At 45.1% G+C, this 23,930-nt stretch overlaps 1 protein-coding gene across 3 annotated transcripts; it reads right to left on the bottom strand.

The window, feature by feature from the left end:
- Nucleotides 1-4,072: 4,072 nt before the first annotated feature.
- LOC134298061 (uncharacterized) lies at nt 4,073-23,930 on the bottom strand. 3 transcript variants are annotated; one of them, XM_062977567.1, is made up of 2 exons: nt 23,795-23,930; nt 4,073-9,315 (listed from the first exon to the last, which is right to left on the bottom strand). In XM_062977567.1, the coding sequence occupies exon 2, from the start codon at nt 5,776-5,778 to the stop codon at nt 4,663-4,665; it is 1,116 nt and encodes a 371-aa protein (XP_062833637.1). In that variant the 5' UTR covers nt 5,779-9,315; nt 23,795-23,930; the 3' UTR covers nt 4,073-4,662. The 3 variants fall into 3 exon arrangements, with proteins under 3 accessions (XP_062833637.1, XP_062833636.1, XP_062833638.1); XM_062977566.1 differs by having other exon boundaries at nt 23,810-23,928; XM_062977568.1 differs by lacking the exon at nt 23,795-23,930 and adding an exon at nt 23,360-23,640.

Below are 23,930 nucleotides of genomic sequence, written 5' to 3' on the forward strand. Positions count from 1 at the left end.
ATATGATCAATGGTTTCATAGGTTTCCTTGCACAGTCTGCATTTTGGGTCATTTTTCCCAAGCTGATTTTTCGATCTTGTCCTTGATTGCATTTGTTCTGATGGCTTGCTCCTGGGCTGCAAGGATCAGGCCTTCTGCCTCCTTCTTCAGAGTCCCATTCGTGAGCCAGAGCCAGGTCTTCTATTATTATTATTATTATTATTATTATTATTATTATTATTATTATTATTAATTGCCTTTGTGCTGATGTCTTGCTCCTGGGCTGCAAGGATCAGGCCTTCTGTCTCCTTCTTCAGGGTCCCATTCGTGAGCCAGAGCCAGGTCTTCTATTATTATTATTATTATTATTATTATTATTATTATTATTATTATTATCAATTGCCTTTGTTCTGATGTCTTGCTCCTGGGCTGCAAGGATCAGGCCTTCTGTCTCCTTCTTCAGGGTCCCATTCGTGAGCCAGAGACAAGTCTTCTCCTTATCAGCTTTTCCTTCAATTTTGTCAAGGAACTTTCCATGCAATGTTTTGTGGTGCCAGCTGTCAGCTCTAGTTTGTAGTGTTATTATTTTGTTGTTGTTGTTATTATTATTATTATTATTATTATTATTATTATTATTATTTCGTCAGAGGCTGGCAGCCGTGGGCTTGTGTGTTTGTGTGCCTTCGCCCACCAGGAACACTTTGAGGCACGGAAGGAGGCCAAGGCCTTGCCCTTGGTGGGTGCAGCAGAAGAACCTTTTCCTGCAGGAAACAACCCTGCCCAAAGTGACTCATGCTTAGAGTCAGCTCCCAATCTCTGATGGGCTGATGTGCCGCACATGGGTCACGTGGGGCAAGCTTGCAAAAACTCCAGTCGGTGCAAAACGCCTCAACGGAGCTTCCCTGGGGCCAGGCAAAAGTGTGTATGTGTGTGTGCAGGTTGTAAGACCCTTTTCGGATGGCTCATTTCAACCCATGACAAAGCACTGAGTGACAAAGCCTGAATGACAAAAAGGAACAAAGTCCACACAGGAGTTAGGCAGCCCTGCCTGCAAGGAAAGGGATTGAAATGCCATGAAATATGGGTGGGTATGAATGGAACTGAAAGGAAGGAAGGAAGGAAGGAAGGAAGGAAGGAAGGAAGGAAGGAAGGAAGGAAGGAAGGAAGGAAGGAAGGAAGGAAGGAAGGAGAGGTAAGTTTTGGAGACAGCAGTCTCCAAAAGATTAAGGCCTGCAATGACTAACTACCTGCTTGCTGAATTGTAATTAAAACTTACCAATGATAACTGAAATAGTTGACCTGCCTGCTAACTGTGATAAGAACTGTGACACTGATAAGAGAAATGTTTACATCAAGTTAAGGAAATGTTTACAACTGTTAAGAAGGAAGTCAACACAAGTCCAACACCAATCAAGAAGAGTCAACATCTGGTCCAGGAAACTGAGATGGTTCCAGGATGGAAGACGTCTATCATTCATTTACAACTTTGGGACAACATCAACAAAATATCTATATATATAAATGAGTGATGGCATCACGGCGACCCACAAAACAACAAAACTACAGGCCTCCCAACCTCGAAATTTGACAACACAACCCATCATCCACGCCTCTAGGTTGATACAACAAAAAGAAAAGAAAAATAAAGTCCTAATTAGAAGGAGAGCAATAATTGTTTTTATCCAATTGCTGCCAATTTAGAGGGCTAATCTCTGCCCACTTGGTCTCCTAGCAACCAACTCAGCCAATAATAATAATAATAATTTTATTCTTGTGTCCCGCCCCATCTCCCCGTAGGGACTCGGGGCGGCTCACATGGGGCCTTGCCAAACATCACAATATAAAAACAAATCAAAACACATAAATTTACAACAATAAATCAACAATATCAGTAATATCAGCCAAGGGACAGCCAGGGTTCAGTTAGGGGACAGGCAGATTTAGGCCTCACTTAGGCCTCTTCCACAGATTATCTAATTTGCACTGGATTATATGGCAGTGTAGATTCAAGGCCCTTCCATCATACTTCGCCACAGCAACGCGTGGCCGGGCACAGCTAGTTGCTATATAAGTGATTTTATGACAATCCATAAAGTGTGACAGACAGAGACACTGTTCAACCGCCATGCTCAGTGGAGATGGTGTATGAGTGGCAGATCTGCAATGGAAGCAGTCTGGACACTTGCCTCCTCTCAAGGGAAGAGGAATTCCATTCTGCTGTATGGAAACAGGGGTCTGATCCTTGGCATTGTTCTTCGGGGGGAAAAGGATGCATTTTGGAGTTTTGGCCTTTTGCGTTGACAGGCTACAAGGAAGCAGGGCCGGGCCTGAGCAGGTGCTTCTCCGAGGAGGGAGAAAGGATATGGTAAATCTTTGTGTGCATGAGGATGAATGCATGTCGATGTGTGCGAATGCTGAGTGAAAATGTAACCCTCCTTTGTCTGTTTGTTAGTCGATGTAAGTAGGTTGTTTGTGAATCCAATGTAGTTGCATAAAATCTGTATGTCTAATGTTCTTTGTGTAAAGGATCTGTAAAATTTCTGGTATACCTCTCACACTGAAGAACCTATGCTTTCAAGTTATTGAAAAGTTATTCATAAAAGAAAGAGCTTTGCTGTTGATCTCCATGGCGAGAGGACTCTTAACGCATGAAGCAGGCAAACCGGCTTTGCAGCTGCCTTGTCCCCCTTGGTGCGGGTCCCTATATCACATGAGACCAAGTACACTTATTTTTTTGTTAGTTCCCTGGGTTCCTAATCCGGGAGAAGGGTTGCATATCTTGAATAGAGTATCTTCTATACAAATGATAAAAGTGAAAATCTGTGTATGTGGCGGAGATGTCCACTTACACAAACTGCTAAACCCCACCGTGCTGAGGAGCCACCAAAGGCATCCCCTCGAATGGCATTGCAGGGTACAGCCAGGCAAGAGGCCACTATAGCTAGAAATGTAATCCAATAATATGAACTATAAAACAGTAATTAAACCAAAATATAATCCATGTGTTACCAACACACATACATTCATAGAAAGTAAAACTCTATATTCAGAGTTTGTGAGTCCAATGCCCACCAGAGTTCATGTTCCTCATGGAGTATAAGTCACTAATTGTGAGTCCAAATTTAAACGTCCAAGTAAGTGAATCCTTTTATGAAATCCAATGTTTTAAACAAGTCCAAGGTTAGTCACCATCCACGACTGGTTTTGACTGTGTAGTCTTCCTCAAGTGGTGGTTATGCAGGTATGGAGAACCTAGAGTAGTCAATTTCGTTCTTCGAGTATATAATTTCAATGTGTTATTATCAATGACGGAGTGGACCTACAGGGAGTATGTTGAAGTGGGAATGATTGTATATAGTTGTTTAAATGTAATTTGAGTTATAGTGTTGCAATGTGAGCTGTAGATTGCATCATGCACTGTCTGCTGTCCACTATGCGAGTGTGTAAAGAGTTAACTGTGTATTGCATCAGACAGCAGAGGTTGTTATAAATAGCTCCCTGTTATCTGTTTTTCCCTCTGTCCTCTGCTCTCTGCCTTTCTGCTCTCTGCTTGTATATATCGTCTTGAGAGTTATCCGTTTGTTAGTAAACTTTTTGTAGATAGCCAAACAGGCTTCAGCCTCTTTATTGTTGCCAGTGATGCTTCGTTGATCTTCCACTGCATGTGTGTTTATCCAAACCGCGCGCTCTGACAGAATACATATGAGTGGCTAGAAACACTTGTACAGGATAAAAATTACAAATTACAAAGTATAGTAAAAGCATAGAAGACAGGAGCATGTATACTCACATAAACTCTCCTACATAAACTCTCCTACATGGGTGCTCTGCTACTGGTTTGATTCCTTAGGCAAGCACAGGAGAAGCAGGTAGAACACACTGTATATAGAGAGAATTTTAAAGGGGCCCAGTATGGATATAGGTGTGGCTATATATCAGCCATTTGAAAGACGTTTTACATAAAAAGAACCTATTTGAACTTCACCAAAGGTATACACCCAGCTCACAGAAAACACTGAAATGAAATCGAATCATTGAGACCCTTAGGGTGAACTGTTTTAAGAGTGAATATCCAGAAGGCTTCCCATTGTTGTAGTTTGGTGCATAAATCTGTGTTTGAGGAAGAAGTAACTACCTTTAGGACTAGAACCCTGAATGATTCAGGACTATGGTTCATGTCATTGAAATGTTTATACAGGCTTGAATCAGTGGCCCGATTCCTAATCTTACTCTTGTGCTCTGTTACACGGAGTTTAATTTGTCTACTGGTCTGGCCAACATACATCAAGGAACAGGGACAAGTAATAAGGTAAATGACTCCTTTGGTGGTGCATGTAGCAAAATGTTGCAGTTGATGAACTATCTTAGTATGAGGATTCTGAAACAACTTAGTATGAGTAAATTGGGGACATATGGCACAATGGTGGCAAGGAAAATTTCCTACCAAATTAGGTCTAATTTTCATACTGTCATGGTCAATATTTGAGTGTACCAACATGTCTTTCAAGTTCTGTGTTCTTTTATGTGCCACAATGGGGGGCCTTTCACATCCCGGTATATCACAAACCAGTAGCCAATATTTTTTCAGTTTGAATAACCTGTCTATCAGGCTGAGAACTATCAGGCTGAGAACTGTCCTCCTTTTCTGAGTCAATTTGCACCTGGCTAGTTTCAGTATCAACATCATTCTCTGCTGTGGGAAAAACTCCGTTCCTCATCTTCTACAACAGGGACACTCTGAACCTGAATCCCATAATCCCCATCAGAGTCACTCTGAGGTTCCAGCTGGTTCACAACAGAGGCAGGGGTGAGCCCGCAAAGGGGTGAGCCTGTGAAGAGGCCGGCAAAGGGGCAAGCTGGTGAAGCACCAAGCGGCCGCAGGAGCCAGAAGTCATGGAGGCTGCAGCAAAGGTGGCCTCCTTCGCCCGGGCTCCCCAGGGCCTCCCTCTCAGTGGAGCCAGCCTTGGCCCTGCTAACACAGAGCTCTTCTTCTTCTCTCTCTTTCCCCCTCTCCCTTTCCTTCTCTCTCCTTTTTCCCTCTCCGCGAAGGGGCAAGATTCTCCTCCTCCGCCTCCTCCTCGGCTTCTGGCTCCTGAGGCTGCTTTGTGCTTCGCCAGCGTGTCCCTCTGCAGAGAGGAAAAGGGGGGAGAAGAAAAAGGGAGAGGGGCAAGGGGGAGAAAGAAAGGAGCTCTGTGTTAGCAGAGCCAAGGATGGCTCCACTGAGAGGGAGGCCCTGGGGAGTCTGGGCAAAGGAGGCCACCTTTGCCGCCGCCGCCGCCTCTTTCTCCTTCTCCTTGGCTTCTGGCTCCTGGGGCTGCTTGGCGCTTCGCCAGCTAAGTAAGAAGAAGTAAAAAGGGAAGAGAAGGGGAAGAAAGAGGGAGGGATATTCCTATTAGTCAAGTGTTTTCTGCCAAACTTCAGGCTCCACAAGAGCCACAAAAGAAAAGAGGCCGAGGAAACCCAGGGATGGAGGCACAGAAGAGAGAGATGTCCCATCTTCTCAGCTGGATTTCTCCCTTCAACCATCTCCTCCGTATTTCTTTCCACTTCCCTCCTTCCTTTCTGTATCAGCAGAGCCTCCTTCTTTCCTGGGACAGAGAGAAAGAAAACCCAGCTTTCTGCTTGAGTCTCCCAAGCCTTGACTTTTGGGGGTAGCTCCCTTCCTTCCTTCCAATACTGCTTAGACAAGCAACACGCCCCCCCCCCCCCCAAACACACACACAAAGGCCACCCCAAAAAGCAACCCAGGATGTAAAAAAAATCAACTTTATTAATAACTGGATTGTTAATAGGAAACATTTACAATGTTGCGAAGAATACTACTAACAGCAAATAAGAGCAGAAAACTGAATGAAGAAATTCTGTTATGTCATGTGTTGTCAAAGGCTTTCATGGCCGGAATCACAGGATTTTTGTATGTTTTCCGGGCTATATGGCCATTTTCCAGAAGTACCCTGTTTCCCCTAAAATAAGGCTCCCCCCCCCCCCAAAAAAAAGACCTAGCAGAGGTTTTGCTGAATTGCTAAATATAAGGCCTCCCCCAAAAGTAAGACCCAGCAAAGTTTTTGTTTGGAAGCATGCATGCCAAACAGAACACTAGAGCAAACAGGATTGATAAATGTACGTATCATAGTGTTGAACATGGAAATAATGGTAGTAACAAAAAATTCTTGATAGGACTCACAGTTTGTCTGGTTGTGCTGGTTTGTGATAACAACTACTGTACAGTATATAATAAATGTTATTTTTTTTGTTCAACAATAAATGTGAATTCTTCTTCGTGGAAAAATAAGACATCCCCTGAAAATAAGACCTAGCACATCTTTGGGAGCAAAAATTAATATAAGACACTGTCTTATTTTCGGGGAAACACGGTATTCTCTCCTGACGTTTCGCCCACATCTATGGCAGGCATCCTCAGGGGTTGTGAGGTATGGAGAAACTAAGTAAACCAACAAATGCTACATTCAGCGAAGGACAAGAGGGATCCTCTCACCTCTGCAGGAGTCTACCGTATACTATGCAGCTGTGGACAAGAAGTCTACATAGGGACCACCAAACACAGCACTGCCCAAACACAAATCAAATAACATGAAAGGCACTGCAGACCAACTCAACCAGAGAAATCAGCCATAGCAGAGGACTTGATGAACCAACCTGGACACAGTATATTATTTGAGAATACAGAAATCCTCAAGCACTCCAACAATTATCATGTCAGACAATTATCATGTCAGAGAAGCCATTGAAATCCACAAGCATGTGGACAACTTCAACAGAAAGGAGGTGTAACGTGGCAGCCACCAAAGACTCAGGGAGGAGACCTTTTACTTTTTGGTTTTTTTTTTTCCTCTTCTTCACTTTAGATGGTAGCGTAACTTAGTTTAGAATATATGTGACAGAGGCTTGGATGTTGGAGAACACTAACAAGTTTATTCAGGCACAGAGCTTAGTGGTTACAATGTTGCTTCTCAGAGTTACACTTTCTTCAACCGTTGCAAATATAACCTATGATGAATCCAATTTCAAAATACTTTCTCCTTTCCTTGAGCAGTCTAAAACTTTTTCTTCTCTTACAACCAAAGCTATCAAATGATCACTTTAGATCTAACTGGGATTGCTTCCCCTTACCACTCAGACTCTACGAATAAACCCAAACAAGTCACTTAACTTGCTTAATATGACACAACTAGAGATCTGAGCTTCCCTGGTTTCCCTAACCTGGAATCAGTGTCTTCCCTGTGACTCAGATCACAGATGACTGCTTTTTTAAAACATTCCCTCCTTTTTCTCCAAACAGGGGTTGGCTCTGCCCTCGTTACTATGGCAACCTGCCTCAGAATGCTAAGATGCCATAACTGTAGTATTTACCCTTTTAAAACATAAACACACAATTAAACATAACATCTGTAAAGCAAAATTCATACTTCATTACAGGAGGAAACCATGAAAATGAACAAAATCTGGCTACTAGTATTAAAAAACTCAGAACAGTAAATAAGGAGCAGCACTCTGAAAACAGAAGAATTCCAGACAGGAATCAATCAGGGGCAGCTAACGACTCTGAACAAAGGATTCCCCCAGGCCAGGATGTGAGGTTGGGAAGGCATTTAATGCTAACAAATGTGATTAAATGCAACATTCACACTGGCCTCGAACAGACAAGAGTTCTTCCCTCCACCCAGGAACTTCCAGATATATAAACCTTCCTTGCTTAGTTTATCCATACCTCACAACCTCTGAGGATGCCTGCCCTAGATGTGGGCGAAACGTCAGAAGAGAATACTACTGGAACATGGCCATACAGCCCGGAAAACATACAACAACCCTCTGTTATGTAAGTTGCTGGATGGGCAATAATTCTTCCCATTTATCTTCTTCTAAACTGCAGTAACACTGGATAACAGCTATAGGTGTGTGTGTGAGTTCGCTGATGTAAATGTAAACCTCCACTGCCAGTGAAACTTTTTCCACACTCCAGGCATTTATAGGGTTTTTTACCAGTGTGAATCCTTTCATATTGCTGCAAATGATGTTTCTGAGTGAAACTCATTCCACACCCTAGGCATTCATAGTGTTTCTCCGCAGTGTGGGTTCTATTATGTTTTTGGACATTTCCACTCCCAGTGAAGTTCTTTCCACACTCCAGGCATTTATAGGGTTTCTCCCATGTGATGAGTCCTTTGATGTTTATGGAGTGTTCCATTCTTGGTGAAGCTCTTTCCACACTCCAGACATTTATAGGGTTTCTCACCAGTGTGAGCCCTTTGATGTCTACGTAGTGTTCCACTCTCAGTGAAGCTCTTTCCACACTCCAGACATTTATAGGGTTTCTCACCAGTGTGGGTTCGTTGGTGTGAACGCAAACTTCCACTGTCAGTGAAGCTCGTTCCACACTTCACGCATATATAGGGTTTCTCATCAGTGTGAATCCTTTCATGATACTGCAGATTATCCCTCCGAGCAAAGCTCTTTCCACACTCCAGGCACTTAAAGGGTTTCTCACCAGTGTGAATCCTTGCATGTTGCTGCAGAGTATCCCTTCGAGTGAAACTCTTTCCACACTCCAGGCATTCATAGGGTTTCTCACCAGTGTGAATCCTTTCATGTTGCTGCAGAGTATCCTTCCGAGTGAAGCTCTTTCCACACTCCAGGCATTTATAGGGTTTCTCACCAGTGTGAGTTTGCTGATGTAAACGTAAACTTCCACTGTTAGTGAAGCTTTTTCCACACTTCAGGCATTCATAGGATTTCTCCCCGGTGTGAGTTCTTTGGTTTAAATATAAACCTACACTGTCAGTGAAGCTCTTCCCAAACTCCAGGCATGTACCATAAACAGCTTGCATTCTCTCACGAATCTCCTCTGGGGTGACACCTTCTGCTGTCAAGAATTCAATGACTGCATGTTGCTTAAATCCCATTGACCGACCGTCTGCGCAGGGTTCCATACTTCACACTTTAACAACACAACCATTCAATGCTAAGGCTTCTTGCCAAGTGGAACTGTAGAGAAGAGTCTACTGAACAAGCCGGTACCTGCCGCATACCAGTACTGCCATCTGTTGAGGAGTTACGAAGGTGGAGCATTACTTTTCATTCAACCCTCATATAAGGTTTCTCCTGCATGTTGACAATGATATATATATGTTTAATGGCAATATGGACACTTGTCTTCTTTTTCCCTTTCTGAACAGTTCAGCAAGATCAGCACTTTTAGAGGATGTCTTTTTTCTAATAGGGCTCTTTTCCTTACGGCATGTTTGATTTCCAAATTCCTCAATATCCACGAGATGCTGGTTTGTTTCTCAACGCACCAAAGAGGGAATCCTTATGTTCCTGGTCAAGAAAGAAACAGCAAAAGATTAGGCATGAAGTCCAAAACCTCATTTCCCTCTTTTCCCTTCATGAAAGTTTGCTGCTACCAAATTTCCTGGTATTCCCAAATGAATACTCCATTCAGCCAAGAATGTGGATTCTTCAAACCCACATTTAAATATATTGGGGTATTCACTTCATTACTCTCTGCGGAACTAAGTCCCCTCTCTGCCGGATGCACAAACAGGCGCAGCTTAATCAGGAAAGCCTCGTTCCTGCCAAGTGTTTTCTACTCTGGCCCCGTCCTCCCTGGTCCTCTGTCCAGGGGAAGATTTTCAACAGCTCAAGGAGATCTAGAGAAACACAGCAATTCCATACAGGGATGTAGAAATGATTGCAGTAATAAAAGTAATTAAATCCTGACCTGGAGAAAAACAGGCATCTACTTTGACTAGTCCTCCCATAGAATCTGCCTCACAAATGGTCTTATCAGCATGGATGAAACAGAGAGAAAAGGGAGAAGCAAATATGCCAATTCCCCCCCCCCCCCCCCCCCAAAATACATTACATCAGAACAAGGGCCTACAAGTCTGCCTTCTCAAAAGGAAATCCTAAGAAAGCTGGGGGTTTGGGAGAAAAAAAACAGTCTTCCCTGGAATACCAAAATTCAACTAACCACTCAAGGAGCAGTGTGGCTCCGGCAACCAGAGAGCCTGCTACTTTTAAATCGGATTACAGTATTACACAGGTTGGGTTTGAAGGAAACAGGAACAGAAGTTTATTACCTTCAGGGCTGAAAGGATGTCTGATACAAAGTCCCTGCTCTAAAACAACTGGACGTAACCACTAGGCATGTGCGTTTGGGCCAAAAGGCATGCCATTTTCAGGTCAATTTTTGTCTGACTCCTCATTTTGTTTACCACAAAATTACCTGAAAGGAGAGGGGTTTTTTCATTCGGCAGAAATTTGGCCCATTGCCTACAATGGGAAATGTAAACGCTCAGTCCTCAGCCATTTTAAGGTCTATCTGCATGAAACCTACCTCAGTTGTAGACCCTGTTTACAACTGCAGGCCTGCCAAGTTTCAAAACAATTCATCCATCTACAGATTTTTTAGAATTATTTTAATTTTAACTATTTGGGAATTATAGTCGCTGGTTTTGTCCTTTCTCAGCCTATCAGAGCATACGTAGATGGCACCAGGCTTTTTACTGGCTGAGAGACATACAGAGAGAAAAACTTTAACTACCATCATGTTCTGAGAGGAGCTTTAAATAGGCACCCTATACTAGTGCTACTGGGAAAGCAAGTTCTCAAGGCCCTCTCTGAAGGAGGAGGTAACTTTCCAAGAAAAAATGGAGGCTGCTTCTGCCAGAGAGAGAGAAAGACGCCACAGACCCCCCTGCCTCGGGTATTTTGTGGACTTAACTCTTTCAGAAAATGTTGTCTCTCTGAATCCATTTTGCTGGTCTTTTCGTTTCTCTCCCGCCCTTTCCATTTTTGGAATCTTTTGTTCAGAGTCGTTAGCTACCCCTGGTTGAATCATGTCTGGAATTCCTCTGTTTTTAGAGTGTTGTTCCTTATTTACTGTTCTGATTTTAGAGTTTTTTAATACTGGTAGCCAGATATGAATCAACCAGTGACAGCTAGCGACTCTGAACAAAGGATTCCCTCAGGCAGGAAGAAGCCAGGAGATGAAGCTTGATAAGCTATTCAATACTAATCAAGGTGATTAATTACAACATTCGCACTGGTCTCCAACTGACAAGAGTTCTTTCTCCCACCCTGGACCTTCCACAGATATATAAACCTTCCTTTCTTAGTTTTCCCAATATACCTCACAACCTCTTAGGATGCCTGCCATAGATATGGGAAAAACTTCAAGAGATAATACTTCTGGAACATGGCCATACAGCCTGGAAAACACACAAGAACCCTGTGATTCTGGCCATGAAAGCTTTCAACAACACATTGGCTCAGTAAGTTTAGGGAAAATCAGAGCACGATCCCATAGTCAGGAATACTAAGGGACACAAGAGTCCATGATGGATAGAAGTTTCTTGAATGCAAGATATTGGAGGCAAAACGTGAATTGGTTTCAATGAGGAGGAAAAATAGGAGGTGCTAAAAGAAACCAGAATGAACGGATGTCTAAGGAACTTTCAATTGAGCTAAGATTTAAAAGGGAAATGTACAAGAAATGAAAAAAGGGAGAAATCGCCATCTGTTGGGCATGCTTTGTATTTTCCCTTTATGGCAGAAGGTCACACTGGATGGCTCTTGGGTTGCTCCTACTAGTTTTACTATTATTACAAAGGTTGAATGGCCACCTGTCAAGGGTGCTTTGACTGGATGGCCCTCGGGGTCTCCCATTGCAATACTGTTGAGTGTATTTTGGTCAAAAGGTTTGCCCATGCCCGATACATACATAATCTATCTCTCTTTCTATATCTACACTCTCTCTCTCTCTCTCTCTCTCTCTCTCTCTCTCTATATATATATATATATATATATATATATATCTCTTCTGCACACATAATAAAAGTGAAAATGTGTATCTGTGTATGTGGTGCCACGTCTACTTAAGACAGACTCATGCCTCCACAAATAGTTATAACTTCCACCATTCAGGAAACATCAAACAACAGATTTGAATCAAATATGAAACAAATTAATCTTGGAAGACAGAGGTTCAACTGTCTCTTTATGCCTTCCTCATCTCCTCCTCCTCTTCCTCGCCTGGAGACTCCGCTGCCCCCACTTGTCCTCCCCTTTTTCTTCCTCCACGGCCAGCCAGCCAGCCTAGGAGGAGCAGCGGCAACAACAGGCTCACATATATGCTGTAACATCTTTTGGGGGGAGTTAATGCCCTTGCCCGGGGGGGGGGGGGGGGTGTTGTGTGTGTGTTTTTGTGACTGGTGGCCCCCAGAGGGAGGTACTATGATAACAATCGTAATAATGAGCTGAGGAGTCTTATAAACGAGGTGAAAGAAGGAAGTGCAAAAGCTGGTGGCAACCAGACTGACAACTGGCAAATAGAGGGGGAAACCATGGAGGCAGTGAGAGACTTTGTATTTATAGGCACGAAGATCACTGCAGATGCAGACTGCAGTCAGGAAATCAGAAGACAATTACTTCTTGGGTGGAGAGCAATGACTGTGATGACTCATGGGCCTTGTAGTCCTGCTCAGGACATTGTAATTCCGGATGAAGATGAAAACTTGGGTTTTTTACCTTCCCAGTCTGAACTGGATTCCTCTCAGCCAGATCTTTCCCAGGCAGATCTGGGAACCTTGCACCTGCAAGAAAGTTGTCTCCCAGAAGTATGTCAAACAAGCCCAGAGCCTACTTCTCCCGTATTCTTGCGCCGGGAGTTTTGTAAACAACAGAGAAGTTTAGATTCAGCTTCGCGCAGGAGTGCGAGGATTGCAGCTAAGAATGTGGCCAATTAAGACTGCTTCTCGTGAGAATCTTTGGGGAGTCTCACATCTGGTCTCAGAGTTAGCTTTCGGTTCTGATTCCCAGAGAACTGCTTCGGCGGGAAGCTAGACTCTATTTAGGTGTTTTACCCGCGTAGTAACTTCGCGGAGTCAATTTCGTCAGCCTACGGAGCGAGTTGTGTCTGGACAGCGCGCTCCGGTTCAAGCCTCGCTCCTGCTCAAGCCTTGCCTTGCTATCCAGCCTTCGCCTTGCTTCCCAGCCTTTGTTTATCTACGGACTTTGCCTTGTTTCCCAGGATCAATCCTTGCCTTGTTCCACGGATTTATCAAGTTATTCCACGGACCTTGTTCTTGTTCTTAGTTACCTTGTTCCACGTTCAAGCCTTGTTTCAAGTATCAAGTTATTTCCTAGCCTCGCTCAAGTTTCATGGACTAAAGGACCTTGTCATCTCCCCTCACTTTGCTTGGCAAAGTGAGTGTTTCGGTTATTGGATTACAACTTTGGACCTTAATATTTCTTATTGGACATTGCTTTTTTTGGACTAATTCTGACCTTTCCTGAAAGGTCTAATTCTGGACTATTTTCTACACTTGTTTTTATTAACTTTATATATTCCTACAATAAAGATATTAGATAGATTCTGGCCTCTGTGTATGGTTATTGGTGCTCTGCAGCCTGGGTCGTGACAGTTTGACTCCGCCACCCTAAGCACCAATTAACCTCGGCCAGAATGTCTACCGGAACCGTACCTGGGCCGAGCGGCCAGCCGATTACCTACACCATCGACAAGGAAGAGGTGGACCGAATCCGTGATAAGCTCAATGCACAGGATGGAGAAATAAGGGGTTTGAAGGAACGCGGAGTTCGTCTTCCGGCCATGGCGTTGCCAACCAAGTTTACTGGAGAAGCTTCTAAGGTTCATGTCTTCCGTCGCCAATGTCAAGCTTATCTGGAGGCCCGTGCTGCCGAGTTTCCCCAAGAAGACATCAAAGTGGCATGGGTTTACAGTCTTCTAGACGGGCCAGCGGCCAGCTGGGCGACGGCACTGTTCGACCAAGCCTCTCCACACCTAAGATCAGCGCAACACTTCTTGGACCACCTCAAGGAGACTTGGGGAATCGAGGACAATTTGGAGGCAGCCGGTCACAAACTCCGTCGCCTTTTCCAAGGAGACAGACCTATGTCTCAGTATATAGCCGAGTTCCGAGTGCTGGCCCACAACACCGGCTGGAACGATGTAGCCCTCAGGGGACAATTCCGGGAGGGTCTCAACATTGAAATGCTGGAAGAAATCTCCAAGGTGGATCCTCCCCAGACCCTCGAGGCACTCATTGATCAATGTTTACGGGCTGAAGTCATGATTGCCAACAGGAAACAGTGGGTTCGAGGCCAGGGCAGTAGAGCCGGGGCAAAACCCCCCGCTCCCGCCAGCGTTCAGCCACGTCCGGTGTGGAGACCCCCACCGCCAACCCCATACCCCAGAGGAGGCGAGGAGGTGCCGATGCAGTTGGGCAATGTGCGTCCCAGACTAGATGCCGCCGAGAAGGCCCGTCGTCAACGCTTAAACCTCTGCTGGTACTGCGGGAACGGGGGCCACTTCGCCAGAGAGTGCCCAGCCAAAGGGAAGCCTGCCGCCCGTCTTGCGGCGGCGTCCTCCACGGAGACGAAGGCGTCTGAGCCGACTGGCACACAGCCGGCGGGGGAAGCCAACGACCGGGTGTAGAGAGGCTCGCCAACCCGGTCAAAAAACCCATCCAAGAGCCGCCAACCGGGGTCCTGTTCCTTCTCGTGGTCACATTATGGTCAGCAAAAAGGGGACCCGTCATGATCCACGCCATGATAGACTCTGGAGCTACCAACAATTTCATCGATAGAGAGTATGCCGACTCTCTGGGATTACAATATCATGATTTCAAGAATGCCCGTGTGGTGCAAGCCATAGACGGCCGTCCCCTCAAGACGGGCCCCGTAAGTCAGTGGTCGGAACCCACCAGGATGTGGATAAGGGGACATATGGAAGAGATTTCCTTCTTTGTTACCGAGGTTCCCCATTTCCCTGTGATTTTGGGAATTCCATGGCTGACTCTCCACGACCCTAACATCTCCTGGTCCAACAGAGAACTGCAGTTTGCTTCACCGTACTGCCAAAACCATTGCCTCGTAGCCAAGGTATGCCATGCCACAGACACCGAGCCCATCATCACCTTGCCAAAGAAGTACTCCGAGTATTGGGATGTATTCAATGAGAAAGAAGCCGAAAAATTACCCCCACATAGACCTTATGACTGTGCCATTGACTTGGTGGAGGGGGCCCCGATCCCGCGAGGGCATCTCTACTCCCTGACTGAACCAGAGCAAGAAGCTCTCAGGGAATTCCTAGAGACAAACCTTCGCAAGGGATTCATCAGACCCTCTCAATCCCCAGCCGCCTCCCCAGTGATGTTTGTGAAGAAGAAGTCAGGGGAACTACGCTTGGTGGTGGACTACAGAGCATTGAACAATATCACCAAGCGGAACAGCTATCCCCTGCCTTTAATCTCGGATCTACTGGATCGGCTTCGAGGAGCCAAGGTTTACACCAAGCTGGATCTTCGGGGGGCTTACAACTTAATTCGCATCAGGGAAGGGGACGAGTGGAAGACCGCCTTCCAGACCAAATTCGGATTATTTGAGTCCCGAGTTATGAATTTCGGTTTATGCGGAGCCCCCGCAACGTTCCAGCATTTTGTCAATGACATTTTTCAGGACTATCTAGACAGGTTCTTGATAATCTACCTGGACGATTTTTTGGTGTTTTCCAGATCACAATCAGAACATGAGAACCACGTCAAAATGGTGTTACAACGATTGCGGGATCATGGACTTTATGCCAAGCTGGAAAAATGCGCTTTTGATCTACAAGAGGTAGATTTCCTTGGTTACCGCATCTCGCCTCTAGGGCTTTCCATGGATCCAGCCAAAGTTTCAGCAGTATTGGAATGGCGGGCGCCAACTAACAAGAAAGAGGTGCAGCGTTTCTTGGGGTTCGCGAACTACTACCGCAAGTTCATTCCAGATTTTGCCCGCTGGTCCGACCCCATCACTAGCTGCATCCGTGGAAAGCAGCCTTTCCGCTGGACTGATCAAGCAGAGAAAGGGTTCCAGCAACTAAAGAAACTATTCACCTCCCAGCCAATTCTACAGCACCCAAATCCTGGAACCCCTTTTGTGGTGCAAGCGGACGCCTCTGATGTGGCAATTGGGGCTGTACTCTTACAACCGGTGGGAGATCACCTCCACCCCTGTGCCTTTTATTCTCGTCAACTAACCACACCAGAGAGGAATTACACCATTTGGGAAAAAGAACTACTGGCCATAAAGGCAGCCTTTGAAACTTGGAGACATTGGCTAGAAGGGGCCAAATTTCCCATTGAAGTCCACACTGATCATCGTAATCTAGAACATCTAAGAACTGCCCGCAAACTAAATCAGAGGCAGCAACGTTGGGCTTTATTCTTTGAACGTTTCAACTTCCAGATCCATTATGTGACCCCAGCCCAAACCAAGCAAGCAGACGCCCTGTCACGTAAACCGGAATACGCTGCAGGACGCAAGGAGACCTTTGAATCCCAACTGCTACAACCTGAGAACTTTGCCACGCTCACGGTGGGGAACACCAAATCCATTCCCATTGGTTCAACTTCCCCTACTCCAGGACCCATCTGTGCTCAAGAAATCAGGGCTAGTCAGCAAGCAGATGCCTGGGCGCAGGACCAACTTCGCCAAGGTCTGCATTTCCCCTTTTCGCTTAAAGATGGGCTGCTCTGCTATAGAAATCATGTCTATATCCCACCCGGACCGGGCAGGGAAAAGGCGCTTCGTCTGTGTCATGACTGCAAACCAGCAGGGCACTTCGGACTATTTAAAACTATGCATCTGATCCTAAGGGATTTTTGGTGGCCCAAGATCCGCAAGGATGTGGAAAAATATGTCAACACCTGCCCAGTATGCCAGCGCTCCAAGATACGAAGGGAGAAGCCCTCAGGGCTTTTACACCCCCTTCCTACCCCATCTCGCCCATGGGAAATAATTTCCGCGGATTTCATCACTGACCTACCACCTTCCTGTGGGTTCACCACGATCTTAGTGGTGGTGGACCTATTCACCAAGTTAGCCCATTTCATTCCCTGCGAAGGCCTCCCCACGGCCAAGGAAACTGCGGATTTATTTCTTCAACATGTCTTCAGACTACATGGATTGCCCAAGAGTTTAGTCACAGACCGTGGATCTCAATTCACCTCTCGTTTTTGGAAGGCACTACAAAAACTATTGGGCATAGACTCTCGCTTATCTTCAGCTCATCATCCCCAAACAGATGGGCAAACGGAGCGCACCAATGCCACTTTGGAGCAGTATCTTCGCTGTTATGTAAACTATCAACAGGACAATTGGGCTTCGCTGTTACCACTGTCTGAGTTTGCCTACAACAATGGAGTTCAAGCTTCTACAAAAGAAACGCCGTTCTTTGCAAACTACGGCTTCCATCCACGTTTCTTTCCCCCTGTCATTGAAACTTCAGAGGTTCCCGCAGCAGAGGATTGGCTGCAGGAACTCACAGCGGTGCAACAACTTTTGCTCCAACAACTGGACCAAGCCAAGGAGGACTATAAACGCCACGCTGACAAACATCGCCAGCCGGGTCCCGAAATCAAGGTAGGAGATCGGGTTTTCCTGTCCACTCGCTTTTTGCCCTCCCACCGCCCTTGCCGGAAGTTAGATGCCCGTTTCATTGGCCCCTATCCAGTGGTGGCGCAATTAAACCCCGTGACTTTCAAACTCCAACTTCCGCGTTCAATGCGCATTCACCCAGTGTTTCACCGCTCCCTGCTCCTTCCGGCGGATGGTGTGCGTCCTGATACAGACCAACCGGCCCCCCCTCCTGTTTTGATGAATGGGGAGGAGGAGTTCGAGGTTGAGGACATTTTGGATTCTCGCTTTCACCGCTGCCGCCTACAATATCTCATTGACTGGGTGGGTTTTGGCCCTGAAGAACGCTCTTGGGAAGACGCCTCCACAGTCCATGCTCCTGATCTAACCCGTCGCTTTCATCAGACCTATCCCGCCAAGCCGCGACCTCGCGCCTCGGGGAGAGGGCCCCAGTTTGGGAGGGGCCTTGAGGAGGGGGATAGTGTGATGACTCATGGGCCTTGTAGTCCTGCTCAGGACATTGTAATTCCGGATGAAGATGAAAACTTGGGTTTTTTACCTTCCCAGTCTGAACTGGATTCCTCTCAGCCAGATCTTTCCCAGGCAGATCTGGGAACCTTGCACCTGCAAGAAAGTTGTCTCCCAGAAGTATGTCAAACAAGCCCAGAGCCTACTTCTCCCGTATTCTTGCGCCGGGAGTTTTGTAAACAACAGAGAAGTTTAGATTCAGCTTCGCGCAGGAGTGCGAGGATTGCAGCTAAGAATGTGGCCAATTAAGACTGCTTCTCGTGAGAATCTTTGGGGAGTCTCACATCTGGTCTCAGAGTTAGCTTTCGGTTCTGATTCCCAGAGAACTGCTTCGGCGGGAAGCTAGACTCTATTTAGGTGTTTTACCCGCGTAGTAACTTCGCGGAGTCAATTTCGTCAGCCTACGGAGCGAGTTGTGTCTGGACAGCGCGCTCCGGTTCAAGCCTCGCTCCTGCTCAAGCCTTGCCTTGCTATCCAGCCTTCGCCTTGCTTCCCAGCCTTTGTTTATCTACGGACTTTGCCTTGTTTCCCAGGATCAATCCTTGCCTTGTTCCACGGATTTATCAAGTTATTCCACGGACCTTGTTCTTGTTCTTAGTTACCTTGTTCCACGTTCAAGCCTTGTTTCAAGTATCAAGTTATTTCCTAGCCTCGCTCAAGTTTCATGGACTAAAGGACCTTGTCATCTCCCCTCACTTTGCTTGGCAAAGTGAGTGTTTCGGTTATTGGATTACAACTTTGGACCTTAATATTTCTTATTGGACATTGCTTTTTTTGGACTAATTCTGACCTTTCCTGAAAGGTCTAATTCTGGACTATTTTCTACACTTGTTTTTATTAACTTTATATATTCCTACAATAAAGATATTAGATAGATTCTGGCCTCTGTGTATGGTTATTGGTGCTCTGCAGCCTGGGTCGTGACAATGACCAACCTTGATAAAATAGTGAAGAGCAGAGACATCACACTGGCAACGAAGGTCTGCGTAGTTAAAAAGCAATGGCATTCTCCATAGTAACCTATGGATGAAAGAGCTGGACCATAAGGAAGGCTAAGAGAAGGAAGAGAGAGGTTTTTGAACTGAGGTCTTAGAGGAAAATCCTGAGAGTGCTTTGGATCGCAAGAAGATCCAACCAGTCCATCCTCCAGGAAATAACGCACGGCTGCTCACAGGAGAGAAGGAGATGAGAGGCAAAGATCTTTGGCCACATCATGAGAAGACAGGAAAGTTTGGAAAAGATCATGATGCTGGGGAAAATGGAAGGAAAAGGGAAGAGAGGCCGACCAAGGGCAAGGTGGGTGGGTGAGATCCTTGAAGGGACTGGCTCCAACTTGAAGGAGCTGGGGTTGGCCAAGGCCGGCAGGGAACTCTGGCATGGGATGGTCCAGGTCACCGAGGGTTGAAAGCAACTGAAGGAATAAACAACAACAACCAATCCCCACGATATCTTATGATGCAAATACAGTAGAGTCTCACTTATCCTACCTAAACAGGCCGGCAGAATTTTGGATAAGTGAAAATGTTGGATAATATGGAGGGATTAAGGAAAAGCCAATTAAACATCAAATTACGTTATGATTTTACAAATTAAGCACCAAAACATCATGTTTTACAACAAATCGACAGAAAAAAGCAGTTAAATACATGGTAACTTTATGTAGTAATTACTGTATTTATGAATTTAGCACCAAACCATCGCAATGTAATGAAAAACATTGACTACAAAAACACTGAAAGGCAAACTGTGTTGGATAATACAAAACGTTGGATAAGCGAAGGTTGGATAAGCGAGACTCTACAGTATATGCAAATACAAGTACTGCATTCCATAATCTGAAAAAAAAACCTGGTTTACTTATAAATTGGTTAACCAGTTAAAATTCATGAGTAAACCAGGTTTTGGGAGGGGGGGTTGAACCCTTTTGAGGGGGATCAGAACCCTTTAACCCCAGCCCCGGCTACATCCCTGGGGCCGACCTAGGGCACGGTGGGTGGATGGTATCTGTGATGTCTTGGCCTTGCTTTTTCCTCCTCTGCTTAATTTCCTTGTTTAGCTCTCCCTTTGGCGCGGACTTTTGCATTTGTACTTAGTTTTAGGGGTGGACCTTAGAGGCCTGACTCAGTTGGTTTAGTCCTTTTTGCCCCAGACCTTCCCTGAAAGGCTTTTCCCTCCTTTCTATTCTGTGTCAATTTTAGAGGAGAAAGTCAGAAATTGTCTGGGTTCCTTGGCAATCCAGAGAGGAATACTTAGCCAAGTATTTTACCAACATAGCCTAGAGTACCTTACAATATAGTCATCATAGTCCAGAATTTACCATAGCAAAGTCCAGTATTTTACCACCAAAATAGTATTTTACCAATATAGCTTGGGGGGGGGGGCTGGTGGCAAAGTGTGTTAAAGCAAACCGAAAGGTCCCAGGTTCAAATCCCGGGAGCGGAATGAACACCCGCAGGTAGCCCCAGCTCCTGCCAACCTAGCAGTTCGAAAACATGCAAATATGAGTAGATCAATAGGTACCGCTCTGGCGGGAAGGTAACGGTGCTCCATGCAGTCATGCCAGCCACATGACCTTGGAGGTATCTATGGACAACACCGGCTCTTTGGCTTAGAAATGGAGATGAGCACCAACTCGAAGAGTCGGTCACGACTGGACTTAACGTCAAGGGAAAACCTTTACCTTTACCTACTTCACCATAGTTCTGTACTTTACCATCTTAGTTCTGTATTATAGCTATAGCCAAGTATTTACCAACAATATAGTCTAGTATTCTACCTTCAATAGCCGAGTACAGTAGAGTCTCACTTATCCAACATAAACGGGCCGGCAGAATGTTGGATAAGCGAATATGTTGGATAATAAGGAGGAATTAAGGAAAAGCCTATTAAACAACAAATTAGGTTATGATTTTACAAATTAAGCACCAAAACATCATGTTATACAACACATTTGACAGAAAAAGTAGTTCAGTACACAGTAATGCTATGTAGCAATTACTGTATTTACGAATTTAGCACCAAAATATCACGATGTATTGAAAACATTGACTACAAAAATGCGTTGGATAATCCAGAACGTTGGATAAGCGAGTGTTGGATAAGTGAGACTCTACTGTATTTTATCACCATTATAGACAAGTATTTTACCTCATATTATTCAAATATAGTCAAGTATTTATTACCAGTGTAACTAAGTTCAACCAACAAACTTCGTCTTTGTAACATATTAGTTTGATTCGCCTTTCAAGAACCCTGACTGAAGTTAACTTTGCCTTTTGTTTCCAGTAAAGTTATTTGGTTAAGTTTATCCTGCCTCAAGAGTCTTTATTTTGAAGAAGTGAAGTACATCAGAGGGTATACCGATAGCCAGGCAGGTACAGCCAGGCACTATAGTTTTCCTTTTAACCCCGGCTTGCCATCACAGTATCCTTGAAGCGACTGGCTCCACCTTGAAGGAGCTGCGGGTGGCGACGGCCAACAGGGAGCTCTGGCCAGGGATGGTCTAGGTCACCAAGAGTTGGAAGCGACTGAATGAATAAATAACAAGGCTATCTCCAGGCTATCTTACAATGCAAATAATACAGAACGTTCCAACGTTCTGTATTATCCAACGCAGTCTGTCTTTTAGTAGCCAATATTTTTGTAGTCAGTGTATTCAATACACTGCAATGTTTTGGTGCTAAATTCGTAAATACAGTAATTACTACATAATGTTACCATGTATTGAAATGCATTTTCTGTCAATTTGCTGTAAAACATGATGTTTTGGTGCTTAATTTTTGAAAATATGACGTAATTTGACGTTTAATAGGCTTAATCCCTCCATATTATCCAACATTTTCGCTTATCCTACGTTCTGCCGGCTCATTTATGTTAGATAAGTGAGACTCTACTGTATTCCAAAATGTGAAAAATACAAAAAAAAACCCTGGTTTACTTATAAATTTAACATTTAACAGTGTATGCCTTCCCCAGTATTATAATGGAACTTTATAGCCATCATAGCTGAGTAACCACCCATCCCTGATGACATATTTGCACTTTTAGCACTTTGGCCTAGATCCTTTGAACCCAATCCATGATTTTAACACTTTATTTTGTATGTGGCTTTTTATGACTTGCTTTTATTGTCTAATTGATGTAAGCCGCCCCGAGTCCCTTCGGGGAGATGGGTCGGGGTATAAGAATAAAATTATTATTATTATTATTATTGGAGCCCCCAGATGGCGTAGTGGACTAAGTGACTTGAAGGTTGAGTTGCTGACCTGAAAGCTGCCAGGTTCGAATCCCACCTGGGGAGAGTGTGGATGAGCTCCCTCTATCAGCTCCAGCTCCATGCGGGGACATGAGAGAAGCCTCCCACAAGGATGGTAAAAACATCAAAACATCTGGGCGTCCCCTGGGCAACGTCCTTGCAGACGGCCAATTCTCTCACTCCAGAAGCAACTCCGGTTGCTCCTGACACGAAAAAAAATTATTATTAATAATAATAATATTATAAATTGGTTAACCAGTTAAAATTCATGAGTAAACCAGGTTTCGGGGAGGGGGGGAGTTAGAACCCTTATACGTCCGCCCAGGCTACAGCCCTGAGGCCGACCAAGGGCAAGGTGGGTGGCGGGTATCCTTGAAGGGACTGGCTCCAACTTAAAGGAGCTGCGGGTGGCGACGGCTCTGGCCTGGGCTGGCCCATGAGGTCAGAAAGAGTCGGAAGCGACTGAACGAATAACCATCAGCAGCAACAACAATCTATATATATAAAAGGGTAATGAAATTTCGGCCTAGGACAAAACAACAAAACTACTCATCCCAGAAACACTAAACTTGGCAGCACAACCCGTCATCCATGCCTCTACGTTCATACAACACAAAGAAAAGAAAAATAAAGTCCTTATTAGAGAGGAATAATTGTTTTTATCCAATTGCTGACAGTTAGAAGGCTAAGCTCCGCCCACTTGGTCTCCTAGTAACCCACTCAGCCCAGGGGACAGGCACAGTTAGGCCTCACTTAGGCCTCTTCCACACTGCCTATAAAATACAGATTATCTGATTTTAACTGGATTACAGTATATGGCCGTGTAGACTCAAGGCCCTTCCACACAGCTATATAACCCATTTATAATCTTATATTATCTGCTTTGAACTGCATTGTCTTGACTCCACACTGCCATATAAGCCACTTCAGTGTGCATTTTATAGAGGTGTGTAGAAGGAGCCTCATATAATCCAGTTCTAAGCAGATAATATAAGATTATAAATATAATATGAAATAATGACTGTGATATAATAATACAGAACAATATCATCTCTAAAATCAGGACAGTAAATAAAGAACAACACTCTGAAAGCATAAGCCACAGCAACGCGTGGCCGGGCAAAGCTAATAATAATAATAATAATAATAATATACCTCTCTCTCAAGGTCTTCACAGCATCAGAGGGAGCGCTCCCTCGACCGCCAACTATTTACCTCAGAAAGACAGAAATGGCGGAGGGAGGTCGGCGGAGACTGCCCGAGAAGCCCACGTCCTCCCATTGGCAGGGCACGTCAAGCCCCGCCCACCGAGGCGCCCTCATTGGCTGCCCGTCGCTGTCAGTCTTTCATTGACGGACTGCAATACTGGAGTCCGTGCAATAATAATCATCATAGTATACAGGTTGCCCTGCAGGTGTTTTGGACTTCAACTCCCACCATTCCTCGCGGCCTCAGGCCTTTTCCTTTTCCCCCTCAGCCGCTTAAGCGGCTGAGGGGGAAAAGGAAAAGGCCTGAGGCCGCGAGGAATGGTGGGAGTTGAAGTCCAAAAACACCTGCAGGGCAACAGTTTGCCCATGCCTGGTAATATACCTCTCTCGCTCTAACCTTTCTCTCTGCTTCTTCGTGGTTCCAGAGGCAAAGGAAGAAATGGCGGCGGGAGACGCTCGGCTGAAGAAGCCCCCACAAAAGGCAAAATGGCGGAGGGAGAAACTCGGCTGAAGAAGCC

This window comes from Anolis carolinensis, chromosome 3, assembly GCF_035594765.1.
Source record: "Anolis carolinensis isolate JA03-04 chromosome 3, rAnoCar3.1.pri, whole genome shotgun sequence".
Taxonomy (NCBI): Eukaryota; Metazoa; Chordata; class Lepidosauria; order Squamata; family Dactyloidae; genus Anolis; species Anolis carolinensis.

Bases quoted from the DNA above. Each gene is read 5' to 3' on its own strand.
- LOC134298061 (XM_062977567.1), bottom strand. From the start codon at position 5,778: ATGTTTCCTATTAACAATCCAGTTATTAATAAAGTTGATTTTTTTTAC.